This window comes from Delphinus delphis, chromosome 11 (genome assembly GCF_949987515.2).
Source record: "Delphinus delphis chromosome 11, mDelDel1.2, whole genome shotgun sequence".
In the NCBI taxonomy this organism is placed as follows: domain Eukaryota; kingdom Metazoa; phylum Chordata; class Mammalia; order Artiodactyla; family Delphinidae; genus Delphinus; species Delphinus delphis.
The window spans coordinates 99341859-99363424 of record NC_082693.1 but is presented as its reverse complement, the minus strand read 5'-3'; the positions used below and the strand labels follow the sequence as shown (position 1 = coordinate 99363424).

At 51.8% G+C, this 21566-nt stretch overlaps 1 protein-coding gene across 1 annotated transcript in view; it reads right to left on the bottom strand.

The window, feature by feature from the left end:
* Positions 1 to 21566, bottom strand: part of TBC1D22A (TBC1 domain family member 22A) — a 314302-nt gene that overhangs the window by 116772 nt on the left and 175964 nt on the right. The window contains exon 9 of the mRNA XM_060025836.1: positions 14274 to 14383. Within this exon, the coding sequence (XP_059881819.1) occupies positions 14274 to 14383 (110 nt within the window). The remainder of the gene's footprint in view (positions 1 to 14273; positions 14384 to 21566) is intronic.

The window sequence follows — 21566 nt, the reverse complement described above, 5'->3', positions numbered from 1 at the left end:
GGAAGAGTCAAGCAGGACATAATTAAGGATGAGAAATAAACTAAGGGTGGAGGCCTTACAGATTATCGAATTAATGTTCAATTCTGACACGTTTCAAAGCCATCAGGACCAGGCTCTAACGTCCTCTCCCCGGCGTCCCAGGAGAATCCTCAAAGGAGCGGGGGTTCCACTGGGGGCTGGCCTGTCCCGATGGGCTGTGGGCTCCAAGGCGGGCCATGCCCCCGGCCGAGAAGGGACCTAATGGTTATGCAAACAGCCAACTCTCAAACCCGGGGTCTGCTTCCAAGTGGAGGGAACTCAGTTGGTGCCTCTCCTGCACTATCTCCATCCCCAGAAATACTCACCCCAAGAAGGCAAGTTCAACTGCTAAGCCTGGGAGACTAAACGGCCAGTAGGTTCAGCCCTCCTTCCAGCTCTCAGCATCGGCTGCTCCCCCAGGAAGGTTACTCCCCCAGGAGTGCTGCTCCCCACAGAAAGACTGTTCCCCCAAGAAAACCGCTCCCCCGGGGAAAGCTGCTCCCCCTGGGAAGGCTGCTCCCCCTTGGAAGGCTGCTCCCCCCAGGGAGGTTGCTCCCCCAAGAAAACCGCTCCCCCGGGGAAAGCTGCTCCCCCTGGGAAGGTTGCTCCCCTAGGGAGGCTGCTCCCCCAGGAATGCTGCTCCCCCTGGGAAGGCTGCTCCCCCTGGGAAGGCTGCTCCCGTAGGAAGGTTGCTCCCCCAGGAAGGTTGCTCCCCCAGGAATGCTGCTCCCACCCTGGGAAGGCTGCTCCCCCAGGGAAGGCTGCTCCCCTAGGAAGGCTGCTCCCCCCCACCCCCGGAAGGCTGCTTCCTGGTACAGCTCTGATGCATGTGAGGGGGTCCTGCCCAGGCCCAGCGCTGGCTCTGGCAGGGTGGGTCAGCCTGAATGGTCCCGGGGTCCAGTCAGCCAGGTTATCTGGCTCTCACACTAAGACAGGATTTCAAGCTTCTCATTTAGAAGAAACAAAAGTTATTCTTTGGCCATCTGCCACTATTTTATTTCTCAATTTGTTCAAAACCCAGGTAGGGGAGATGAGTTCTCTTGAAAATCCAAATAATAAGAAAAGAATGACACCCGAGAGTCTAAAAAAAAAATCTGTATTGTGAAAGGACCTGAGAAGACTGACAGGTGTGGCCTTGGCATCTGGATCTAGGCAGGGGGCGGGGGGCAGAGAAGACCACCCTTCAGAAGGGGCACAGTGTGGTGGGCTGAGGATGGCCCCACAGTAGCCAGGAAGCCTTTGAAGGGCACACCAGGGACATTCCAGAGCCAGAGGCTGAGTTGGAAGGTGTGAGGGGAGAAGAATGTTCTGCGGCCTCAGGAGAGGCACTTGGCACTCAGACCACCCAGCAGGGCTCCACCAGCGCCCCTCATCTGACCGTGGGTTCTGCCCACTTCAGGCAGGGGCGCCACCCCCAGCATGCCATCCAAACCCGCGCCGGCAACGCACCTGGCACAGAAAACGTCTGCTGAATAAATGTATGACTAGGCAGGCAAATAGGAAGTAATAAGGACGTAAATAAGAATGCGGTAGATTTACAGAAATGGTAACAGTCATAATATCAACAATACTCCGTGAAAAGTAACCATGCATGTCCTTTCAAACTGAGATTTGAGTTTGTGTCTTTAAGAAACGATAGAATATGTAAAACTTATGGGTCAGAGGGAAGGAAGGAAGGTCTGAAGAATACAACGACCTTTTTGGCAATGTTTTACAGAAAGTGAAGTCCGTAGCAGACGGACTTTACCTTTCTGCTTACCTTTTTACAGAAAAAAAATAAAGAAATGCACACCAGGCTTGCCTCGCATATGCTGCCGTTCCCGCCTCACCCTCCAGCAATAACAAACAGCATTTTCTGTGCTCTTCAGAAGACAAGCAGAATAAACTCTTCTGAAGGAGCATTTCAGAGAAGAGCTGGACGATACACTCATATCGGCTTAGCCGGAAGGACCGCAGCACCTGCCTATTAAAACTCCCAGCTCCCAGAGAACTGAGAATCCCTCTTACCTCTGACAAGGGGCTGCCCCCAGATCAGAGACGCAAGTCCTCAGCAAGTCCCACACCCCTTTCCTGGCCAGTCTCACTCTGAGAAAGCTGCTTTCTTACGCTCAAACCACACTTGCCTCCCTCACCTGCCCTGGACCTGCGACTGGAACGACTCAGCAATACAAGGCCCCATTTCAGGCACCCTGATGATCCAGTCAGTGCAACTGATGCATCAGTCCATAGAAGACAGAACCACAGCAGACTGGGAGCTCTTCCCTCTGTGCAGGAAACACTGCCTGAGTGCCTCACACGTGAGACAATACCCCGAGGCCAGAGCAGAGACGGTGCGGAAAGCCAGGCCGGAGACTTCCATCCTGAGACAGGCCCCTGTGCAAGGTCGGCCCTCCCTCAGCCAGTGCCTGGGACCGAGCATTTCGGGTGTTCCCACCTCTCCCGAACCAGTAAGAATGGCTCGCTGGCCTCAGCTGAGCACCGTGGTTTACGCCAAGCTCCTGCTTTCGAGGTACCTGTGTGAACAGCCTCGGTACAGATCCCAGGCGCAGAGCCTCTACCGAGCTCCCGGCAGACAGTGACAACTCGTCGCTGGGGCGTTAGGCGTCTCCTGTGACTCCACCGGGGCAGGACTCCGGGCAGCTGGCGCCTGGGTCCCCCCGGGCCTTCTCCCTTGGCCGCTGCCGCTTCACAGGACTGCGCTGGGAGGAATCACGGCCGGGAGCACAGCTACATGCTGGGAGTCACGGGACCCGGGGGCAGTCCTGGGCCTCTCAACACAGTTGGGCAGGAAAACAGCACGGGCCTCCTGTCCAGAGATGACGGTCCGGTCGTTAAGCAAACGTTCATCACGCAGGCCACGCAAATGCGCATGGGGGCTGGCTGTGCCCTGGGGAGCCCGGCCGCCATGGCACAGAACGGGGGCCTGACTGAGGACCACGCAGAGGAGGTGAGGCCTGGGCCGAGACGCAGGGAGAAGGAAGCTAGGCACACTCCAGGCGTGGAATGAAGGCCAGTGCGGCGGGAGGGGCCGCAAGGAAGCTGGGGTTGACGGGAGAAGACCATTCCGAGGCCAGAAGACCACGTGGAGATAAAGGGTGAGACCCCAGCAAAGCTACAGAAGGAAGCTACTGACACGGAAATGGGGAGCCACCACGGTTACGAGATTTGCATTTGGAAAAGATGACTCTGGCTGCAAGGTGGGGCGTAACAGAAGGGGCCAGAGAGGATGCAAGAGGTCAGCTACAAGACCAAAGCCAGAATCTGGGCACGAGAACCACGAGAGCATCCCACTGGCGACGCAGTCAACCCAGGCTGTCCAGGCTCCACTCAACGAACCGTACTGCTTGGTTTTGTGAACTTGAATGTAGGGCTTCTCACTTATTCCTGTGAACTCGTTTGTTTGATTGGCTCTCAGCAGGAACTGCAGGCAGTGGAACTCATTCTGCACCTTGATCGCGTCATCGATCACATTAGCTGTCCTTCCAAGCTGAGAGGCAGTGCGTAAACTCACACCCTCCACGTCTTCGCCACGGTCTCTGGGAAGAGGGGAGAAGGACGAGGACAGAGCTCCGTGATGCCTCTCAGATGGAAGAGCATGTAAAAGTCTATCAAGGGCTTCCCTGGTGGCGCAGGTTCACTTCCTGGGCAGGGAACTAAGATCTTGCTTCAAGCCACCGCTCACTGTTGTCTCGCCAAGATCAACAGTATTTGAAGGGAGTAAGGTAAGTTATAGGTAAGTTATAAATACGTGCTATAAAAAGTAACCACTGGGCTTCCCTGGTGGCACAGTGGTTGAGAGTCCACCTGCCGATGCGGGGGACACGGGTTCGTGCCCCGGTCCGGGAGGGTCCCACATGCCGCGGAGCGGCTGGGCCCGTGAGCCATGGCCACCGAGCCTGTGCGTCCAGAGCCTGTGCTCCGCAACGGGAGAGGCCACAGCAGTGACAGGCCCGCATACCGCAAAAAAATTTTTAAAAAAATAAATAAAATTAAATTAAAAAGTAACCACTAACTAAAAGAAAAGTGGGGAGAGGAGAGATGGCCGATAAGTCAGAGTGAAAACTAACAAGAATAATAAGAAAGTCTCCCTGAGTGAAAGGAGCCGGTCTCAAAAGACTACACACTGTGTGGTTCCACGGAAATGACATTCTGGAAGAGGCAAAACCATGGAGACAGTGAAAAGGCCAGTGGTTGTCAAGGGTTCAGGGAGAGGCTGAACAGGGGGAGCACAGAGGATTTTTAGGGCAGTGAAACTACTCTGTATGATACCATAATGATAGATACACGTCATTATACATTTGTCCAAACCCACAGAATGTACAGCACAGAGAGGGAACCTAATGTCAACTATGGACTTTAGTTAATAATGACATATGGATATTGGCTCATCAACTGTAACGAAGGCACCACACGAACGCAAGATGTCAATAACAGGAGAAACCTTGTGTGTGTGAGGAGGTGGCAACAGAGTACATCAAACTCTCTGTACTTTCTGCTCAATATTTCTGTAAACCTGAAACTGCCCTAAAAAACAAAGTCCATTAATTTAAAAAGTACCCAATGCGTGCAAAAGAAGGGAGGAAATAAGATGAAATGAATAGAAAATAAATAGCAAAATGGCAGCGTAAACCCCAACCATATAAATAATTACATGAATGTGAATGAACTAAACACACTAAAAGGGTAGGAAAGCAAAATCCAACTATAAGCTGTCCACAGGAAACGTGCTTTAAATAAGAAGAGACACAAATAGATTAAAGGCAAAGGGATGCAAAAGACACACCAGGGAAATACTAACCATAAGGAAGATGGAATGGCTATATTGGCATCAGAGGAACTGGAATCCAGCACAGGGGATATAACCAGAAATAGAGGAATATTTCATAACAATAAGCATTTAAATTCATCAAGAAAACATAATCATCCTACATGTGTGTGTATCTAATAACCAAGATTCAAACAACATGAAGCAAAACCTGACAAAACTAAATGAAGAGACAAATTAACCATTAGAGTTGGAAACGCCGGAAGTCCTCACTCAGCAATTGACAGGAACAGCAGACAGAAAATCAGGAAGGATACAGAAGACAGGAGAAACACTACCTATCAACCAACATGACCTAACTGATACTTACAGAAACTTCCCCCAGCAAAGCAGAAGACACATTCTTCTCAAGGACGCATGAAACATTCATCAAGATAGACTACGTGACACATCTCAAGACACGTATCAATTAGTTTAATTACCAATTTTAGGAATTGAAGACATCACTTTAGTTCTTATAGACATTAAAAGAATTAGGGAATATTGCAAACAACAATATGTCAATAAATTAGACAATTGTTTAAAATGACCAAATTCTTTAAAATACACAAATTATCAAAACTGACAAGAAAAGAAATAGAAAATCTGGAGCCCTACCCAGAGGAGAAATCGAATTTGTACTTAAAACTTTCCCACAAAGAAAGTTCCAGGCCAAGATGGCTTCACTGTTGAATTCCATCAAGTATTTAAGAAAAACACAATACCGATCTTGCACAAACTCTTTCAGAAATCACAGGAGCATTTTATGAAATCACCATTTCCCTAATGCCAGAACAGAAAAAGAGAATACATGGAAGAAAAGAAAATGGAAGACAACACTGCCATCCCTCAGTATACAAAGGGGGTTGGTTCCAGGAGCCCCCATGGACACCAAAATCCACAGATGCTCAAGTCGCATAGTCAGCCCTCTGTATCTGCAGTGCTATATCTGTGGATTCAGCAAACCCTGGATCATGTAGTACTACCCGTATTTAATTGAGGGGGAAAAAAAAAAGCACGTGTAAGTGGACCTGCACAGTTCAAACCTGTGTTGTTCAAGGGTCAGTTGTATTCCTCGTGAACAGAGATGTAAAACTCTTTTAAAATATATTACATACAATACAATAAAATAAAATATCAAAGAGAATCCTGAAACATATAAAAAGACTAACATCTCACGACAAAGTGGGACTTATCTCAGGAATGCAAGCTGGCTTAACATTAAAAGTTAATCAATGTCCTTCAGTACATGAACAGAGTAAGTCAGAAAAATCATATGAGCATCTATCTCAACAAAGAAAAGGCATTTGGCAAAATACTGATTCATAATTATTTAAAAGTCTCAGCAAACTATGATCTGTCTTCCAGCTCTTCTTCCACCAAGTCTTACAAATTCTATCCTCAATCTCTTCGTCCTTTATATACTGGTATTCCTCAAATGTAAAGAAAAAGACCTACCAAAATAAGGCAGAATGTTTATTAAAAATACAGACTCCTTGTCTGTGGAATTTGCACTGTCAAAACCACCCTGGTAAAGGGCATCTATGAAAAGTCAACAGCTAACATCAAAGTTAATGGTGAGCGCCTAAATGTTTCACCCTCTCCACCAATACCTGGAAGGAGGTAGAAATGTCTGCTCTCATCACTTCCGTTCAACATTGTACTTGAGGTCCTTGACAATGCAAAAAGGCAAGAAGAGGAAATAAAAGCCACACATATTACACAGAAAGAAGTAAAATTCTGTTCATTTGTAGGTGACATGATTGTGCACACAGAAAATCCTAAGGCATCTACCCAAAAGCTCCTAAAACTAACAAGTGAATTTAGCAAGATTACAAGAAACAAGGTGTGGCATATATTTTCCACAACAACCTCTCTTATCCCATATATTCTTTTATGATGTGACCAGGGCACTCCTGCATCAAGAGATGGAGTCTAATCTCCCTCTCTTTAAAGTAGGCTTATGACTCCTTCACCCAAAAGAGTAGAGTGGAAGTGATATTATGCGACTTCTGAGGTTCAGTCATGAAAAAGTGCAACTTATACCTTGCTTTCTGGAAGTCTAACTGGGAGCCTGAACCATTATGTCAGAAGTCTGACTTTCCTAAGGCCACCGTGCCGTGAGGACGTTAAGCCACATGGAGAGGCCATGCGTGGGCAGCTCAATCTTCAGTCTCAGTCGTAGAGTCGTCCAAGCCCAGGCACCACACACTTAAAAGGGTGAGACTGCAGATGACTCCAGTCCCTAGGCATCAACTTGTGCCAGCTTTCAAGCCGTCTCACCGAGGCGCCAGACGCCGTGGTGCACAGACAGAGGTTCGTGGTGTGTCCTGACTGAAATCCTGACCAACAGGATCTGTGAGAGTGATAAAACAGTTGTTCTAAGTCAGGAAGTTTTGGAGTCATTTGTTACACAACAATAGGAACTGGAAAACTGTCAGTTTACAAAACTCAATTGTATTTGTACAAAACTATCAGTAAAAATCAAAAAAACAAAATTTACCAAGAAAGCTATACCATTTAAAGGAGCATCAAAAAAAAAATCTAGAAACAAATTTAACAAAAGATGAGCAAAACCCATACGCTGAAAACTACAAAATGTTTATTAGGGTAAGTTAAAGAACATTTAAATAAATTTAAAACTATACCATGCTTACGGACTAGAATAAATTAACACTGTTAATACTGTTAATTCTGGGACAACTGACACATAGATTCAAAATATAATTCCATTCTAAATCCCAGGCCGTAAGGCTTTTTTGGTAGGAAATGGCTGATGATAAACTTTATATAAAAATGCAAAGGACCGGGCTTCCCTGGTGGCGCAGTGGTTGAGAGTCCGCCTGCCGATGCAGGGGACGCGGGTTCGTGCCCCGGTCTGGGAAGAGTCCACGTGCCGCAGAGCGGCTGGGCCCGTGAGCCATGGCCGCTGAGGCTGCGCGTCCGGAGCCTGTGCTCCGCAGCGGGAGAGGCCACAACAGTGAGAGGCCCGCGTACCACAAAAAAAAAAAAAAAAAAAAAAATGCAAAGGACCAACTACTGAAGCCCACACGCCTAGAGCCCGTGCTCCGCCACAAGAGAAGCCACCGCAATGAGAAGCCCGCACACAGCAACGCGTTGAAGACCCAACGCAGCCAAAAATAAATAAATAAATAAATAGTTTTTTTTTAAGTGTATATTGACAAGCTACAAACTTGGGACAAAATATTCTCGTCCCCTCTCTCGATATGGATACAGATATAGATATATAGACACCGTATGGTCAGGCCACTCAAGATGGCTGTTCTCTTGCTCTCTGTACGTCCCTGCTGGACCAGCGCCTGCTTCACCCACACCTGCTCAAGTGACTGACCTTCCTTCATACTTGCCCCAGGCCCCAGCTAGTGACTGTTCTTATCAAAGGGGCCATGAAGGGGGCGTGCCTCTCTGCTGGTTTCCCTGGTAACTGACAAGCCCACCTGAGGTCAATTCCCCCTGAAACTGGCAACGTCCCCTTCCCCCAGGAGTGAAGACAGCCGCCATGTCCTGCCCACTGCCTGCTGCACGTGGTGAGGCATTGCTCCAGGAGCTAAGCTCCCCCATCCATTAAACCGTGGATGTCTCTGTTGCTGACTCCAGGCTCTTTCCTCGCTCTTAAAGCTGGGCAAGTACAGGCCTTGCAAGCCTGTGGAGTGAAGCCCAACAACATAGATACACACGCACGCACGCGCACATGCGCACACACACGCACACACACAACTGCTAACCAGCAGAAATAAAACAGGGCCGTGCAACGCCAGTGAGGATGTGCGGCAGCCAGACCTTAGTGCTGATGGGTTTATGAAACAGCGCAACCAATTTGGAGAAAAGATCTGGAGGTTTTCCATAAAAACTAAGTATAGCCCTACGCCACTACCCAGCAAGTCCACTCCTAAGTACTGACCCAAGAGACAGAAACACACGTCAACGAGAGGACGACTACACGAGTGTTCACGGAAACTTCACCCCTCACAGCCGAAGACCGGAAACAGCCCTGGCTTCCACCAACCGGAGGATGTTTAAACAACTGTGATAGATTCACACGATGGAGCACCGCTTTGTAATTAACAGGAATGAACGACTCACCCAGGCAACAACATGGATTTCACTGTTTTCAATGCTACTGTAAATTGATTTTTTTAATCTTCATTTTTACACTGGCGCACAATAACTCACTCTTAATGAATCTTCTGCTTCAGCCCAGTAACCCACACATTCTTGTCTACTTAATAAACGTTTCTAAAATGTTGCCAAGAGTCCTCACTGTTACCGACTGGAGCTCTAACATCACAGCTCTGAAGGCGCTTCCACCCCGCGCGCGACGCCTCTGGATGCGAGACAGGAACGTGCCACGTGGAGCGGGCGCTCCGGCCCCTCGCTGCCCACCCGCGGGCCGGGCACGGGGTCTGGCTCTGCGCTCTCCTCCTGCTGCTCCGCTGTCCCTTCCAGCTGGAGACTCCTGATGTGTCAAGGCCACGTAAGCATCCTCTCCACCACCTTCCCAAGCGACACACCGGCCCTCTGTTCTCTTTCCTTGGAGTTCGGTTGAGAGGCGGCAACAGATCGAGGTTCTGGAACCTTCTGGGATCCTGGGCCACCTTCTGAGCGTGCCTCGGGCCGCTCTCCTTTTCGGAGCAGAACCTTCTCCAAGGGCTCCCTGTGCAGGCTCTGGTTCCCTGTGATACGTCGTCCCTTTTCTCCCCCTGGCTAACTCACAGCAGCTGTATTTGAGGGACCACCCCGCCCCCCGCAAGACAGTGTCCCCTCCAGCCCCCAGTCACAGGTCTGGTCATTCCGGGCCTTTCTCTGCCAGATACTACACCACCACGTTTCCGGCCTTTCCTCTGGCAAGTTCCAAGATAATATCATCACTTTCCCCAATATTCCCATCCCTTCCACTCCAGCAACCAGTTCTTAGAATTGAGTAATTCTTCCCCAAGGAAAGAAAATGTAAATGGCTGATTATAAAAGGCAACAGTCCTTTTCTACTCAAAGAGGCTGTCCTGCTAAGTAATGAATCTGAGAGTAATACTATGACTGCAGGGCAGGCAAGTATGGAAGCCGTAACTCAAGAGGGGAGAGCTCCCCGACAACCCTGGCGTCATATCGTTAGTGAAATGAGAAGGCTGGCAAAGGCCCAAGAATAATCCCCGAGAAGCCAGAGAAGGGCTCGCCCACCTGGACTGGGACCTGGGCCTGCCCTGCCCCGGCGCCGCAGCAGAGGCCTTCGAGCAGCTTCCTCCCTCAGAAAGCACACGGGCACTCTCCTCCTCGGCCCCAAGGCCCAGGTCCTGCTGGCCTGTCGCAAGGCGGTCCTCTGTAAAGAAGCAGCCCAGCAGCTGCACTGGCTCACACGGCCTTTGGTGACCTAACCAAAAAGCACCTCCAAAGGCGGCATTAGAAAGACACGATCCGTGAAACCACTGGAAGAAATAACGGCCCACCAAATTTTTTTTTTGGCCACGCTGCGTGGCTTGTGGGATCTTAGTTCCCCGACCAGGGATTGAACCCAGGCCACAGCAGTGAAAGCGCTGAGTCCTAACCACTGGACCGCCAGGGAATTCCCCCACCAAATTATTTTTAAAAATTAAATCTCTGGGGCTTCCCTGGTGGCACAGTGGTTGAGAGTCCACCTGCCGATGCAGGGGACACGGGTTCGTGCCCCGGTCCGGGAAGATCCCACATGCCACAGAGCGGCTAGGCCCGTGAGCCGTGGCCGCTGAGTCTGCGCGTCCAGAGCCTGTGCTCCGCAACGGGAGAGGCCACGGCAGTGAGAGGCCCACGTACCGCCAAAAAAAAAAAATTAAATTAAATTAAATCTCTGGCTGGACTCCTCACGTCGTACCTGAGGACAATCGACATCATTATGAGACCCGAGCGTGGCTCTATCCCGCCAATGAGACGGGAAAGCCCACGTCGGGGCCCTCCACCTCACGTTCCCAGTGGCCCCACTGGGAACATGCAGTCAACTCACGATGCCCAGGATCCAAGGAGCAGGACACGGGCAGACAGACCCACTGTGGTAGGATCCCAAGTCCAGGGCACAGCTCCCCCAGCCCCAGCCGACGTTCACTCGCAGCGTACTTTCTCCGTCTTGTACTTTTCCTCTTGTGAGCTCACCCCGGGGGCCCCCCCATGAGAGCATCTCTCCCTGCAGGGCTGCAGCTCCCACGGTGCTGAGCCAGCCGCTGGGCTCCCTGGGACCCTTTCAAGCAGCCTGTGAGGTGCAAACTCACTCATAATGATACTGAGGCATCATCTACCTCTGTCGCCATGTTGGCATTTGCTGTCATGCTACGGAAGTGGTGGCAAGTAGAAGTGCTGGCTCGCGGCACAGACCAAGGCAGCGTCCACAACCGTACTCAATGCCACACTCTCGTGGTTTAAAAAGAGGCAGTTTCACTTAAGGATGTCCTGGGTGACACAGGAAAGTTCCTAATCTTATGATTAGTATTGGGTTGAATCTTGACCCTTGATAAACATCTTTTCAGTGTTCTATGGCAAAAATGGGAAGCACGTGTAAAGCTCTGGAGACGTGCACCCAAAAACATTGATTTCTTCCAGAAAAGCAATTTTTGGTGCAATTCTCTGAGCTGAGAGCAGAACTGGATACATTTTCCAAGAGAAAACGTACTTGAAAGAATGACCAACAGGCAAATTGGTTATTCAAACTTGGGTATCTGGCAGACCTTTTCTCAAAAATGAACAAAGTTACCCTGTCACCTCAAGGGAACCAATTCACAGTGTTTGCTGCCAATAATAATGTTTGCACTTTTAAGCCCAAATCTGAATTTTAGAGAACTTTTCTCCACCACTCTGGGCTTGACAGTTCCTTATGAGACGGTGGTAACACTAACAAAGGTGATTTTTTGATACTGTATGATGAGACGCACCAATGTTTAGAAGATCTGCATACCTCGGGCGTCCAGGATTTTCCAGTGACCAGTGTCTGATGTGACAGAACCATGCGTGTGTAAACGATCTATTCCTAGTGCAAGACAGGTCAATGGAGATTACTGTGACTGAGCACAAAACGTCCACTGAGATGACTTCACATTCACACTGCATGACCTTTAAGAAACTACCACCTGTTCGGCTGTGGTCCAGTATTAAAGGGAAAACATATTACAGCAGGTTGACTGGAGAAACACGTATGAGAATTCAGCTGTCTTCTGTCAAGGCACGTAAAGCAAAACCATGCCTTTCTTCTCACTAAACATTTTTGTTTGGGAAAATATTCATTTATCATAAAAATATGTTATTTATAATAGCGTACAATGGGTTTATGACACCTGGTCCATGTTTCCTCTTGATTTTAAGTCAGTTCATATCCTCACACTTATCCAAACTACAATGGCGAGAGTACTTGCACACACTGAAAAGTCCCCCACGGAGCTCGCATGGGGTCACGGGGGATGGCCTCACCTAAGGGAATTACAGAAGAGCCCCCCAAACTCCCCGGATGCTGGTAATGGGCATCGCTGAACGCTTGCTCACGTGAGGATCTCGTGGAATCAGTCGTGAGCATGTGACAGAAAGACAGACGGCTGCCGTTGGCCTGGCGTGCGTGGTAATCTCACACACACACACACACACACACGCCAGAGAAGCATTATGCCTTCCACACAGCACCCTTGTCAAGAAACCATTTCATCAGACAACGAATCTCAGGTGAAAAATGAAAAGCCAGTATCGGTTTCATTGTACAGCTGATTTTATTTACAAGTAGAAGCCGGATAATCTTGTATTTAAATAGCAGAAGTTCCACCGCTCATGAGCAGAAAAGTGACATCTGAAATTTATAAGAAGTTTCAGATTATGATTCAACCTCCTTTCCAAGGAGGAAAAGAGTCTTAAGTTTTGGGAGAAAGACTGAAAAATATGAAAACATTAGCAGAGTAGAGAAATGATGAATTGATGCTGGGGCCAAAATCTGTCGCCAGCAGGCACATTTTTCTTTACAAGATACAAAATCAGTCAGGAGGAGTTCTGATGGGCTCTCAGATACAAGCTTTCTATTGTTCATCTCCAGAAAGGGCTTCTGCTTTCTCTTTGTCAATTCCTAAGTTATCAAGGGGAATGGGAACCCACACAGTTTGCTTCAAAAGAATCGTCCTAGCTGATTTATTCAAATTAAATCTCAGGGCCTCACTCAGCCTTCAGATGGCATCATAGAAAAACCTTGCTTGGGCCATTTCCATCCAATCAAGCAGCTTAGCTGAGGCCTCTCCAGTGGGCGGCATCAGGAACGCCTGCTATTACAACAGCTCAGGAAAAGCCAAAGCTGGTGGGAAACGCCTGTGACGAGCGCATCCGCAACACCAGTCCTCTCTCTTCAGGTGGAAGGGCCTTCCTTACCTGGGACAAAGGGATCCTGGCAGAACCCAAGGCCCCCGCACAGCGTCCATCCTGTGGCGGCCATCTTTGGACCGCCCTCCAGTGAGTGACCGGAACGAACCTCAGACCAAACCCTGCCCCAGGCTCTTCCTCTCCTCTGTTGGCAAATTCACGGTCCCCCTCCAGGTCCCACTCTCCCCGCATGCGTGTCGTCGGAGCGTGGTTTATGCCTTGTGCCGCAGCGCTCACACCTCTCCCCTTCACCCCACAGTGAGCCCGGGAGCTCGGCCCTAAATCCCTTCTCCCGCCCCAGAGTGGGTGCAGCCCCGGCCACAGGCAAGCGTCTGGCAAAGCTGTGTGGGCACCAGACAAGCCTAAAATGGCCACAGCTGGCTCGAGGGCCGTCTACCTACCGCGGCCACTTCCCACCACACGCAAGGCTCCAGCCCATCTTCCTGCTCTTGACCTGCCAACGTCCTCCTCCCCGGGCACTGTGTGTGAGTTTCCCCCTGATTTAGGGGAATGGATGATTCCATAAAACCATCCCAGGCCCCGGAAGACTCCGGCTTTCCAGGGAGAATCCCAGCCAGGGGCCCAGCTGACACCAGGTCCAGCAGAAGCCCCAGCCACCGGGGGCAGGATGCCCTCCAGCTCATGCTTCCCTCTGGGACCCGGCAGCGTCACTTGTCCTTGAGCGCTGAGATCCCTGACCCGAGGCGGGCGGGGATGGTGGGGCTGGCCGCTGACGGCCCGGTGTCACGGAGGCGGAGCCAAGGCCTTTAAGTCTGACGCCCTTTAAGAGGCGGGTTCCTCTGAACACAGTTCACGCAGACAGTGAAACGGCTCGTCAACGACGCCCCGCGCTGGGGGGCAGGACCACAGTCACCGGCGGCCGAGTGGGGTGGGGGCGGGGGGGGGGTGGAATACCCGCGGGGATCGGACTCTGCAGGGGGGGCCTGGTCCCTCCGAGCCCTGCGCTGTGCCCTCCAACCGGCTCCAGAGGCACGTGTGCGCCCGCAGACACACAGTCACCCTGAGGAGTATGAACTCCGCCAGAGGGACGCCACTGGGGGGGTCGCTGCCTCCGGGGGCTCACCTGGATGCCGTCCAGCAGCCGGCTCATGCACCAGTACGTGTCGGCCTCCACGTTGCGCAGCGCGTCCGCAGGCACGCAGGAGACGTCAGCGGTGTCCACGTCCTCCTCATCTGTGCCGCGGGGCAGGGGAAAGACAGGGAGCCGTCAGCCCACGGGGTGAACGAGGATGTGCGCTCCGCCGGCAGGACCCGCCTCCCCACCCCCGCCCGTTCTCCTCGCTCTAGCTAGATGACTTGGCATCTTCCACCTCATCGCTTAATGGTTCTCAATTTTAATACCTAATGAGTTGCAGATAATTCATATTCTGAATCCTCTCCAATTAATTAACATAATTAACATATTGTAAATCATTGCTTCTCAGGCATTTCACATCCTAATAAGAGAGGACCGAAAATATCAATTTATTACTTATTCCTCACTGAGGTCTGAACGTTTTTTCCTAAGATTTCTAAAATTCTGCTTCTCATATATTCACATATTAATTCAGTAACAACCCCTCTAAAAACCCGTTTCCAAGGTTAGAGTTCCCAAAACCACACTGCGTAAATACTTCTATGCTATGAGCAAACACCAAGAAAGCAAAAACACAGATGTGTTTGAAAGAATAGGCAATGGTGCTCTAAATAATTTCCTCCTCCAAGCATAAAAAATCTAATGAGAAAGCATAACTTAAAAGCTTTAAAATGCAAAACAGATGCCTAATTGAAATGGCTTATCAGACATTTGAAGAAATTAACTTTAGATCCTTATAAAAACTGCTATCATCCATCATAATAACACTCAAATTTTTTTTAAAAATTGTGCATCCTATTCTTTTAACTTTATTTACTTTTGTTGTATTGTGCTAATGTGCATGGCAACTTTGCAAGGAAAATGTTCTTCAAGAAAAGAAACATTTCAGCCCAGAATATATTTAGAAAGTTTTAAGTGGGTAAAAATGACAATAATCATAATAATGATAACTGCTAACATTTACTGAGTGGTTATTAGATGCCAGGCACTCTTCTTCATGTTTTAAACACATTAACTCTATTACGGCCACCATTGCACCCCTTGGGAAATGGGGTACAGAGAAACAACGAGCCGGCCCGGTGGCAGCCTGGTAAGGAGTGGGGTCAGGGTGTGGACCCGCCATCCGTCCCGGAGCCCGGACTCGTAACTGCTCCCACAGAGCAGGCCAGCCCTCCGCACCTGTGCACACCTCACACCCGGGCTTCGATCGCTTCCCCAGCAGCAGCCCGACACGGCCTGACTCCCACCAGGTGCTGGGCTGGGAGAGCCGCCTGTGAACACCCTCCCACTCCGTCCTCTGTTCACAGCGGAAATCGGAAAGTAAAACAGGGAGGGTCCTTCCAGGCCAGCACTCCGTGGGGAAACCAACCAGCTGGGGCCTCCACGGGGGGCTCAGGAGCCCAGACAGGAGGCCACGGCCCTGGACACACATCCAACCGGGCACAGCCTCACGGCCGTGTAGACCACACAGCAAATCCAACTTCTAATGACCGCGTCTCCCTGGAAGCACGTCTGTCCTTCTGCGCAAAGGAAAACAGCACTCTTACCTCCCTTCCTTCATCTGCTCCCCCTCATTCGCTCAACGAGTTTTTTTGTTGGTTTGGTTCGGTTTGGAGGGTTATTTTATTGAGATATAACGCACGTACCGTAAAGCTCACCCCTTTAAAGGGTACCACTCAGTGGGCTAGTATATTCACAGGGTTGGGTAACCATCACCACGATCTAATTCCAGAACATTTTCATCGCCCCACACGAACCCTGACCTCATTAGCAGTCACTCCCCATTCCCCCTGCCCCTCCCAGCCCCCAGTAGCCACCAGGCTGCGTCCTGCCCCCATGGATGTGCCTGTGAGGACATCTCACCTCAGTGGATTCACAGGACACGTGGCCTTTCATGTCTGGCTTCTCTCACTGAGCACGATGTTTCCAAGGGTCACCGTGTCGTAGCCTGTGACCGTGCTTCCCTCCTTTCTATGGTATAATAACTTTCCACCGTATGGATGGGCCACACTGTGTTTATCCCCCGCCCCTCGGTGGTCACTGGGTCATCCCCACGTCGAGGCAAAGTGACGAGAGGCAGCAGGCCCTCCCTGTGTCCCTAAACTCCGGACCCTTGGGCACAGAGACGAGGAGGAACAAACGCCCCCAAGAAGCTGGTGGGTTAAAGGGGAAAACAACTTAAAAATGGAAAACAGAAACATTTAGGTACCAGCCACCCGGGTGATGGGGGAAGGGTGGGTTACTCGGACCCAGGCTGTGTGCTCAGTCAAGGCCCTGGCAGGCAGACCCAGGCGGCCCTGTCCCCTTCCCTGTGACATGGGACTGGGATGAAGAGTGCACCGGGGCCAGCCCTGAGCTCCCCTCTGCCCGAGTGCGCCCGTGAACCTGCACCAGCCCAGCTGCCCCCCTCCGGGGCCGGGGCCCTCCCTCCTGCACGGGGCACCGCTCTGCCCGCCGGGCTGGCCCAGCAAGGCGCCCGGCCTCGGAACTCTGCAATCCCAGGAGGCTCCCTATGCCCACACGCCCTGAGCACACCCTGGGATGGAGGCCCACCTGATTCTGCACATGGCCTGGCTCCGGAATTTCTCGTGGCAGCCGAGGCGGGAGGTGTCATCACCGCCAGTTCACAGATGGGGTTCACTGCCCTGCGCTGTAAGGGCTGCCCTGCACCGGGTCCCACCCGTCACGACGCCCTTCCTGCTGCAAGATCAAGTTCGCAGACAGGAGTGCAAGTCACCTCGTCGGGGCGGAGACCTGCTCGCTGGGAAACTCGATTCAGCCTCCCCCCAAACTAGTGCAGAGCTGGATTTATTTTCCGTTCTCAGGGGACCGCGTTGACGATAATCAGAGGGCTCCTCTGGAGGCCTTCCGTCCACGTACCCTCTTTCAAGGGCCTTCAAAGCACTGAGACACTTCCTCAGCTATAAGAAAAGGCAAGCGGGGGACTAAAGCCCTCCCCAGACCTCAGGCTCCTGTCCTGGGTCGCAAGCAGCGGGGCTGCCTCAGCCCGGGTCCGCGGGGTGTGGGCAGGAGCCTGGGTGAGTTTTCTTCGTCTGTTTAGCTGGCTTATTATTTTATCCCAGGAAATATCGGTGTCCTTTCTCACAACGGGCCATTTGGTACTCTTGGATGTAATGAAGGAATGGCATTTAACTCAGACAGCCCCTATGCTAATCTGTCTTGGAAAAGCCGAGAGAATCGGAATGGCCCTTATTGTCAGAATGAGATAACGACCCCCCGTATTTTTTTAGGGGAGCACAGAGAGCAGTGCAGTTAGAGCCGAGGGATGGGCCCAGGAGCGCCCCTAGCGGGGCACAGGAAACAGGGCACTGCTGGTTCCGAGTGGGCTCAGCTGGACCTAACCACGAACAAAAGAGCAGGTGCGGTACAGGCTCGGTCTGGTAGAGGCTAAGCTACTCACCCCCCAGAGAGTCCACACCACGGGGCAGGGACGAGCTCTCAGGGTCAAGACCATCTGAGCCCAAGGGTGCACACCTGCCACCAGAGCTCACTCACTGCCTGGGACAGCCCGGGGGTCAGGGTGGGGGCGACCAGGACGGGAGGAAACCCAAACACGGAGCCGCCCCACTCTGCACAGGCCCAAGAAGTCTGGGCTTCAGGCCGGCGGCCATGCAGCCCACGCCAGGTGGGACTCAGTGACAGCGGAGAGGCCGGAAGTAAGGCCGTCAGCCAAGACCAATGAGAGAGACCCACGGAAGTGAGGCTTCCCAGGCCATCCCGGGGTTCAAAGGAAGAAACGACCCAAAGGGAAAAAATGATCAATTGACAGGTACAGGAGAGCAGACAGGCCCAGGCCAGCAGCAGACGGAGGTGAGGCGTAAGTAACAACGTGGCTGTGGCTGTGACTCTGGGACCTGGGGGGTTGGGCCATTCTGACACAACCCGAGAAGATGCTCCACGCGGGAGGGGGGCGCAGCACAGGCCCCCAGGGCGGAGGCAGGGCCCACACAGCCTCCTCACTCCCCACCCTGCAGGGCTGGGAGCCAGGACCGCTGGGGACTCACCGTGGCAACATGTAAAGGTTACTTAAAATAACGGAATGTAAACCAAACTGTTTCGTCAAAAAACAGACTCGATTCTCTGTCTTGCATTTATCTTCTAATCACAAACAAACAGTAACGCTGGCATGAGTAACACTGCACCCAGCCCTCCTCCCCACGTTATCCACGACACCTCCCTTCAGGGGCCAGGCCCTGTACCCCGGGGACACCACGTTGAGGAAGGTGACCCCAGAGAGCCCTCAGAGTGCCAGGGAGGACGACAAGGCTAACCCAAGGGGCGCCTGGGTGAGGCAGAAAAGGCGCTGACCGCCACAGCCCTGGGCAGTAGATCAGGAGTCCCAAGTGGACCACAACCAAATACAAAGGCACAGGACGTAAACGCAGACACTTAATCAAAAAGAACCTCACTTGTCTCCTTAGATCACAGAAAACCTTCAGGGGATGATTTAAGTAAATTCTTTGAAAAACGCTGCCCTGCCATATGCTTGTTTAAAAAGCAGTTTGTAAAACAATCCCATCTTTACCCACAACTCCATTTATATGGAAAACTCCACCGCTGCACGTCTGCGTAGACGTGCACACGGAGAACACTGCTCAGAGGGACGCCACGGAGAACCGTGGGTGCCCCGGGGTGTGACTGATGGGGTAGGAAACTATCGCTCTTTATTCTCTACGGAAGGGTACAGGGTAGAAAGAGAACATCCATTTTCACAATGCAGTTATTTTAGCAATAGGGGAAAAAATGTTGGTTAAGCCATTGGGATAGTTTAACTAAAGTCTGTCTTTTCCACAGGTAAATAACCCTAGAGAAAAAGTGCCCAACGGTGGTGGTGCTGTAAACGGTCTGAGAAGCTCACAGGGTGTTTGGGGGTCGGAGTGATTAGAGTGAGGGGACCCGCTGGCATTCAGTGGGTGGGGCCAGTGCTAGCCAGCCTCTGCCAGACTGGGCAGGTGGGCAGGTGGGCGGGTGGGTGGATGGGCAGATAAGGAAACTATTAAAGAATGGCAGGTGCTCAGCCTGGTCAGGAGAAAACCACACAGGGATATAATTGCTGCTGTGAAATACCCCAAAACCTGCCTTAGGCAAATAGAGAGCAGAGATTTCCTGTCCGTGTTTCCATGTCCAGGAGATAGACAGCATCAGTGGATAGATGAACAGGCAGGCTGATGAGCTCAAAACCCTAGGACACTGCGATGACGAGGGTGCCCACCATTGACGGACGGACGGACGGACCGAGTGTTGCGCCTGAGTCTCCGCAGCGCGTCCTCTGGTGCCGGGGCCGTTTCATCTGAAAACAGCCCGCTGAGGAGAACACCCACACCCGACAGACACAGGGCCTGTGGGCAGGGAGCGGGCCGGGAAGGGCGGAGCCCAGAGGCTGTGCTGGTCCCCTCGGTGTCGCCGCCGCTCTGGACGGGCCGGGCACCGGGGCCTCTGACTGCGTGTGGAGAGGAGGAAGGAGCCCTGGTCCCTATCCTCCCTGCACGGCAACAGCTCTAGAAAAGCAGGACCTCGTGCGTAAGAAACAATCCCCTGTCCCCGCCCCCGTGGGACTACCGCACAAGGTCACCGAGCTTTCCGTCTCCTGGGGGCGGGATTCCCATGGCCTCCTCCCTAACTGGAAAGGGGAAATTGCTCAGTTTAAACAGCGCTGGGACCATCACGGGATTCCAGGACAGCGATCGCCAGCGCGGGCTGGACAGCGGCCTCATTGAGCACGAGGTGTGGGGAAGAGCGCCGGCCCTGCTGGGGAACAGCGAGGGCAGGGAGGGGACCAACGCTGTTGTTACGACTACGTCCATCACCCCCTGTGCACGAGCCCTGCGATAAACCTCTTCACATAATTAGAAGCTTAGCTGGTAATCGAAAATAGTCCCTTCTGTGTGAGCAAGCTGGACCGTTCTCCTGTCTAAGCTGCTGCATCCTCAACTTGGGAGTTGTAAATTTGAAACCCTGACACTTTGATGATGGAGACTCCAGCACTTAATTACACAGATTTGGGCTCCAATGTAGGGAAAAATCCTGCTTTGGCCAGAGTAGTGTCACAACTCAAGGCTGTAAATTCACGAAACTCCTTGGCCCGGCAAAAAGAACGGATGCTACGATCAGATTGGCTGAGCAGCAGGAATGCTCAATTCTAACGTAAATAACGTTCAATGCAAGGTCACGGACTACACCCTGTCAGAATGTCCAATTCTGTGACGTGGTTGAAGACCCGCAGCCCGCAGTCCCGGGCACACGTGGGTGGATGGGCTGTCAGCAGACAAGGGGTAACAGATCAAGGAAAAAGCAAGGACCACGCGCTCCCCCCTGGTCAGGCAAGACGGCACCACTGGGCCACACTCAACTGTCAACCTCCGGCCCTGAGAGGGACCCCAGTGACAAGGATCGACCTTCTCTCACCAACAACAGGCTCTGTTTCCGTCCCACCCCACCCCAAGCACACCCCCCATCGGGGCTTCCGGTGTCACAGACGTGCAGCCCCAAGCGGAAGGCACGCTCTCGGGAACAGGACAGAGGCGGGGCCGGGCAGCTACTGGTCTCTTCCTATAACAACACGGGTACCTGATCCCCAGGGGAAAGGGCCTCCTGGCAACACGGGAAAACGGCAGTGGTGGTGTGGGTAAGGAGCCCAAGAGTGAACGGAAATTTCTGTATCTTTAGTGACCCTTGTTTTCATAATGTCCTTTTGGCAAAAGAAAAATTTTTAATCTCGTAACATTCTTTTAGCTTGAAGGGATCTTTGATTTTTTTCATAATTCTGTGAGCAAGAGTTTTTGGTAACAGAAACGCTACTGGTGGAAATACTGATTGATTCTGTTAACTTGTATTGAGCACTTGTATGTGCAAGAAAACGTGGGGATGGTTGGCAGGTGAAGACGAAACCAAGAACCACCCGCGGAGCCTGGAGGAAGAGGGCACCGGTGCACGCGCTCGTCCACGGACACGCTCCCTCACTCATTCTGCTTATCGGCCTTATTTATTGATAACATTTGTTGACCTGATTTATCTCTAGGGAGATGCAATTCACATGGCCGTGTCTGTGAACAAAGAACCAGCCAACTGGAGAGTGAGCAGGGACAAGGGGCAGACAGCGCAGGTTCAGAAGAGCACAGAGAACCTGACCCCCGGGGAGGCGTGAGCAGGGGAGACGTGGCATCCGAACTGGGCCGCAGAACAGAGCACACAGTGACGGGAAAGAAGGTGACGTGAGGGAGGGGCCTCAGGAGGCAGAGCCAGGAAGCTGCACGGGCGTCT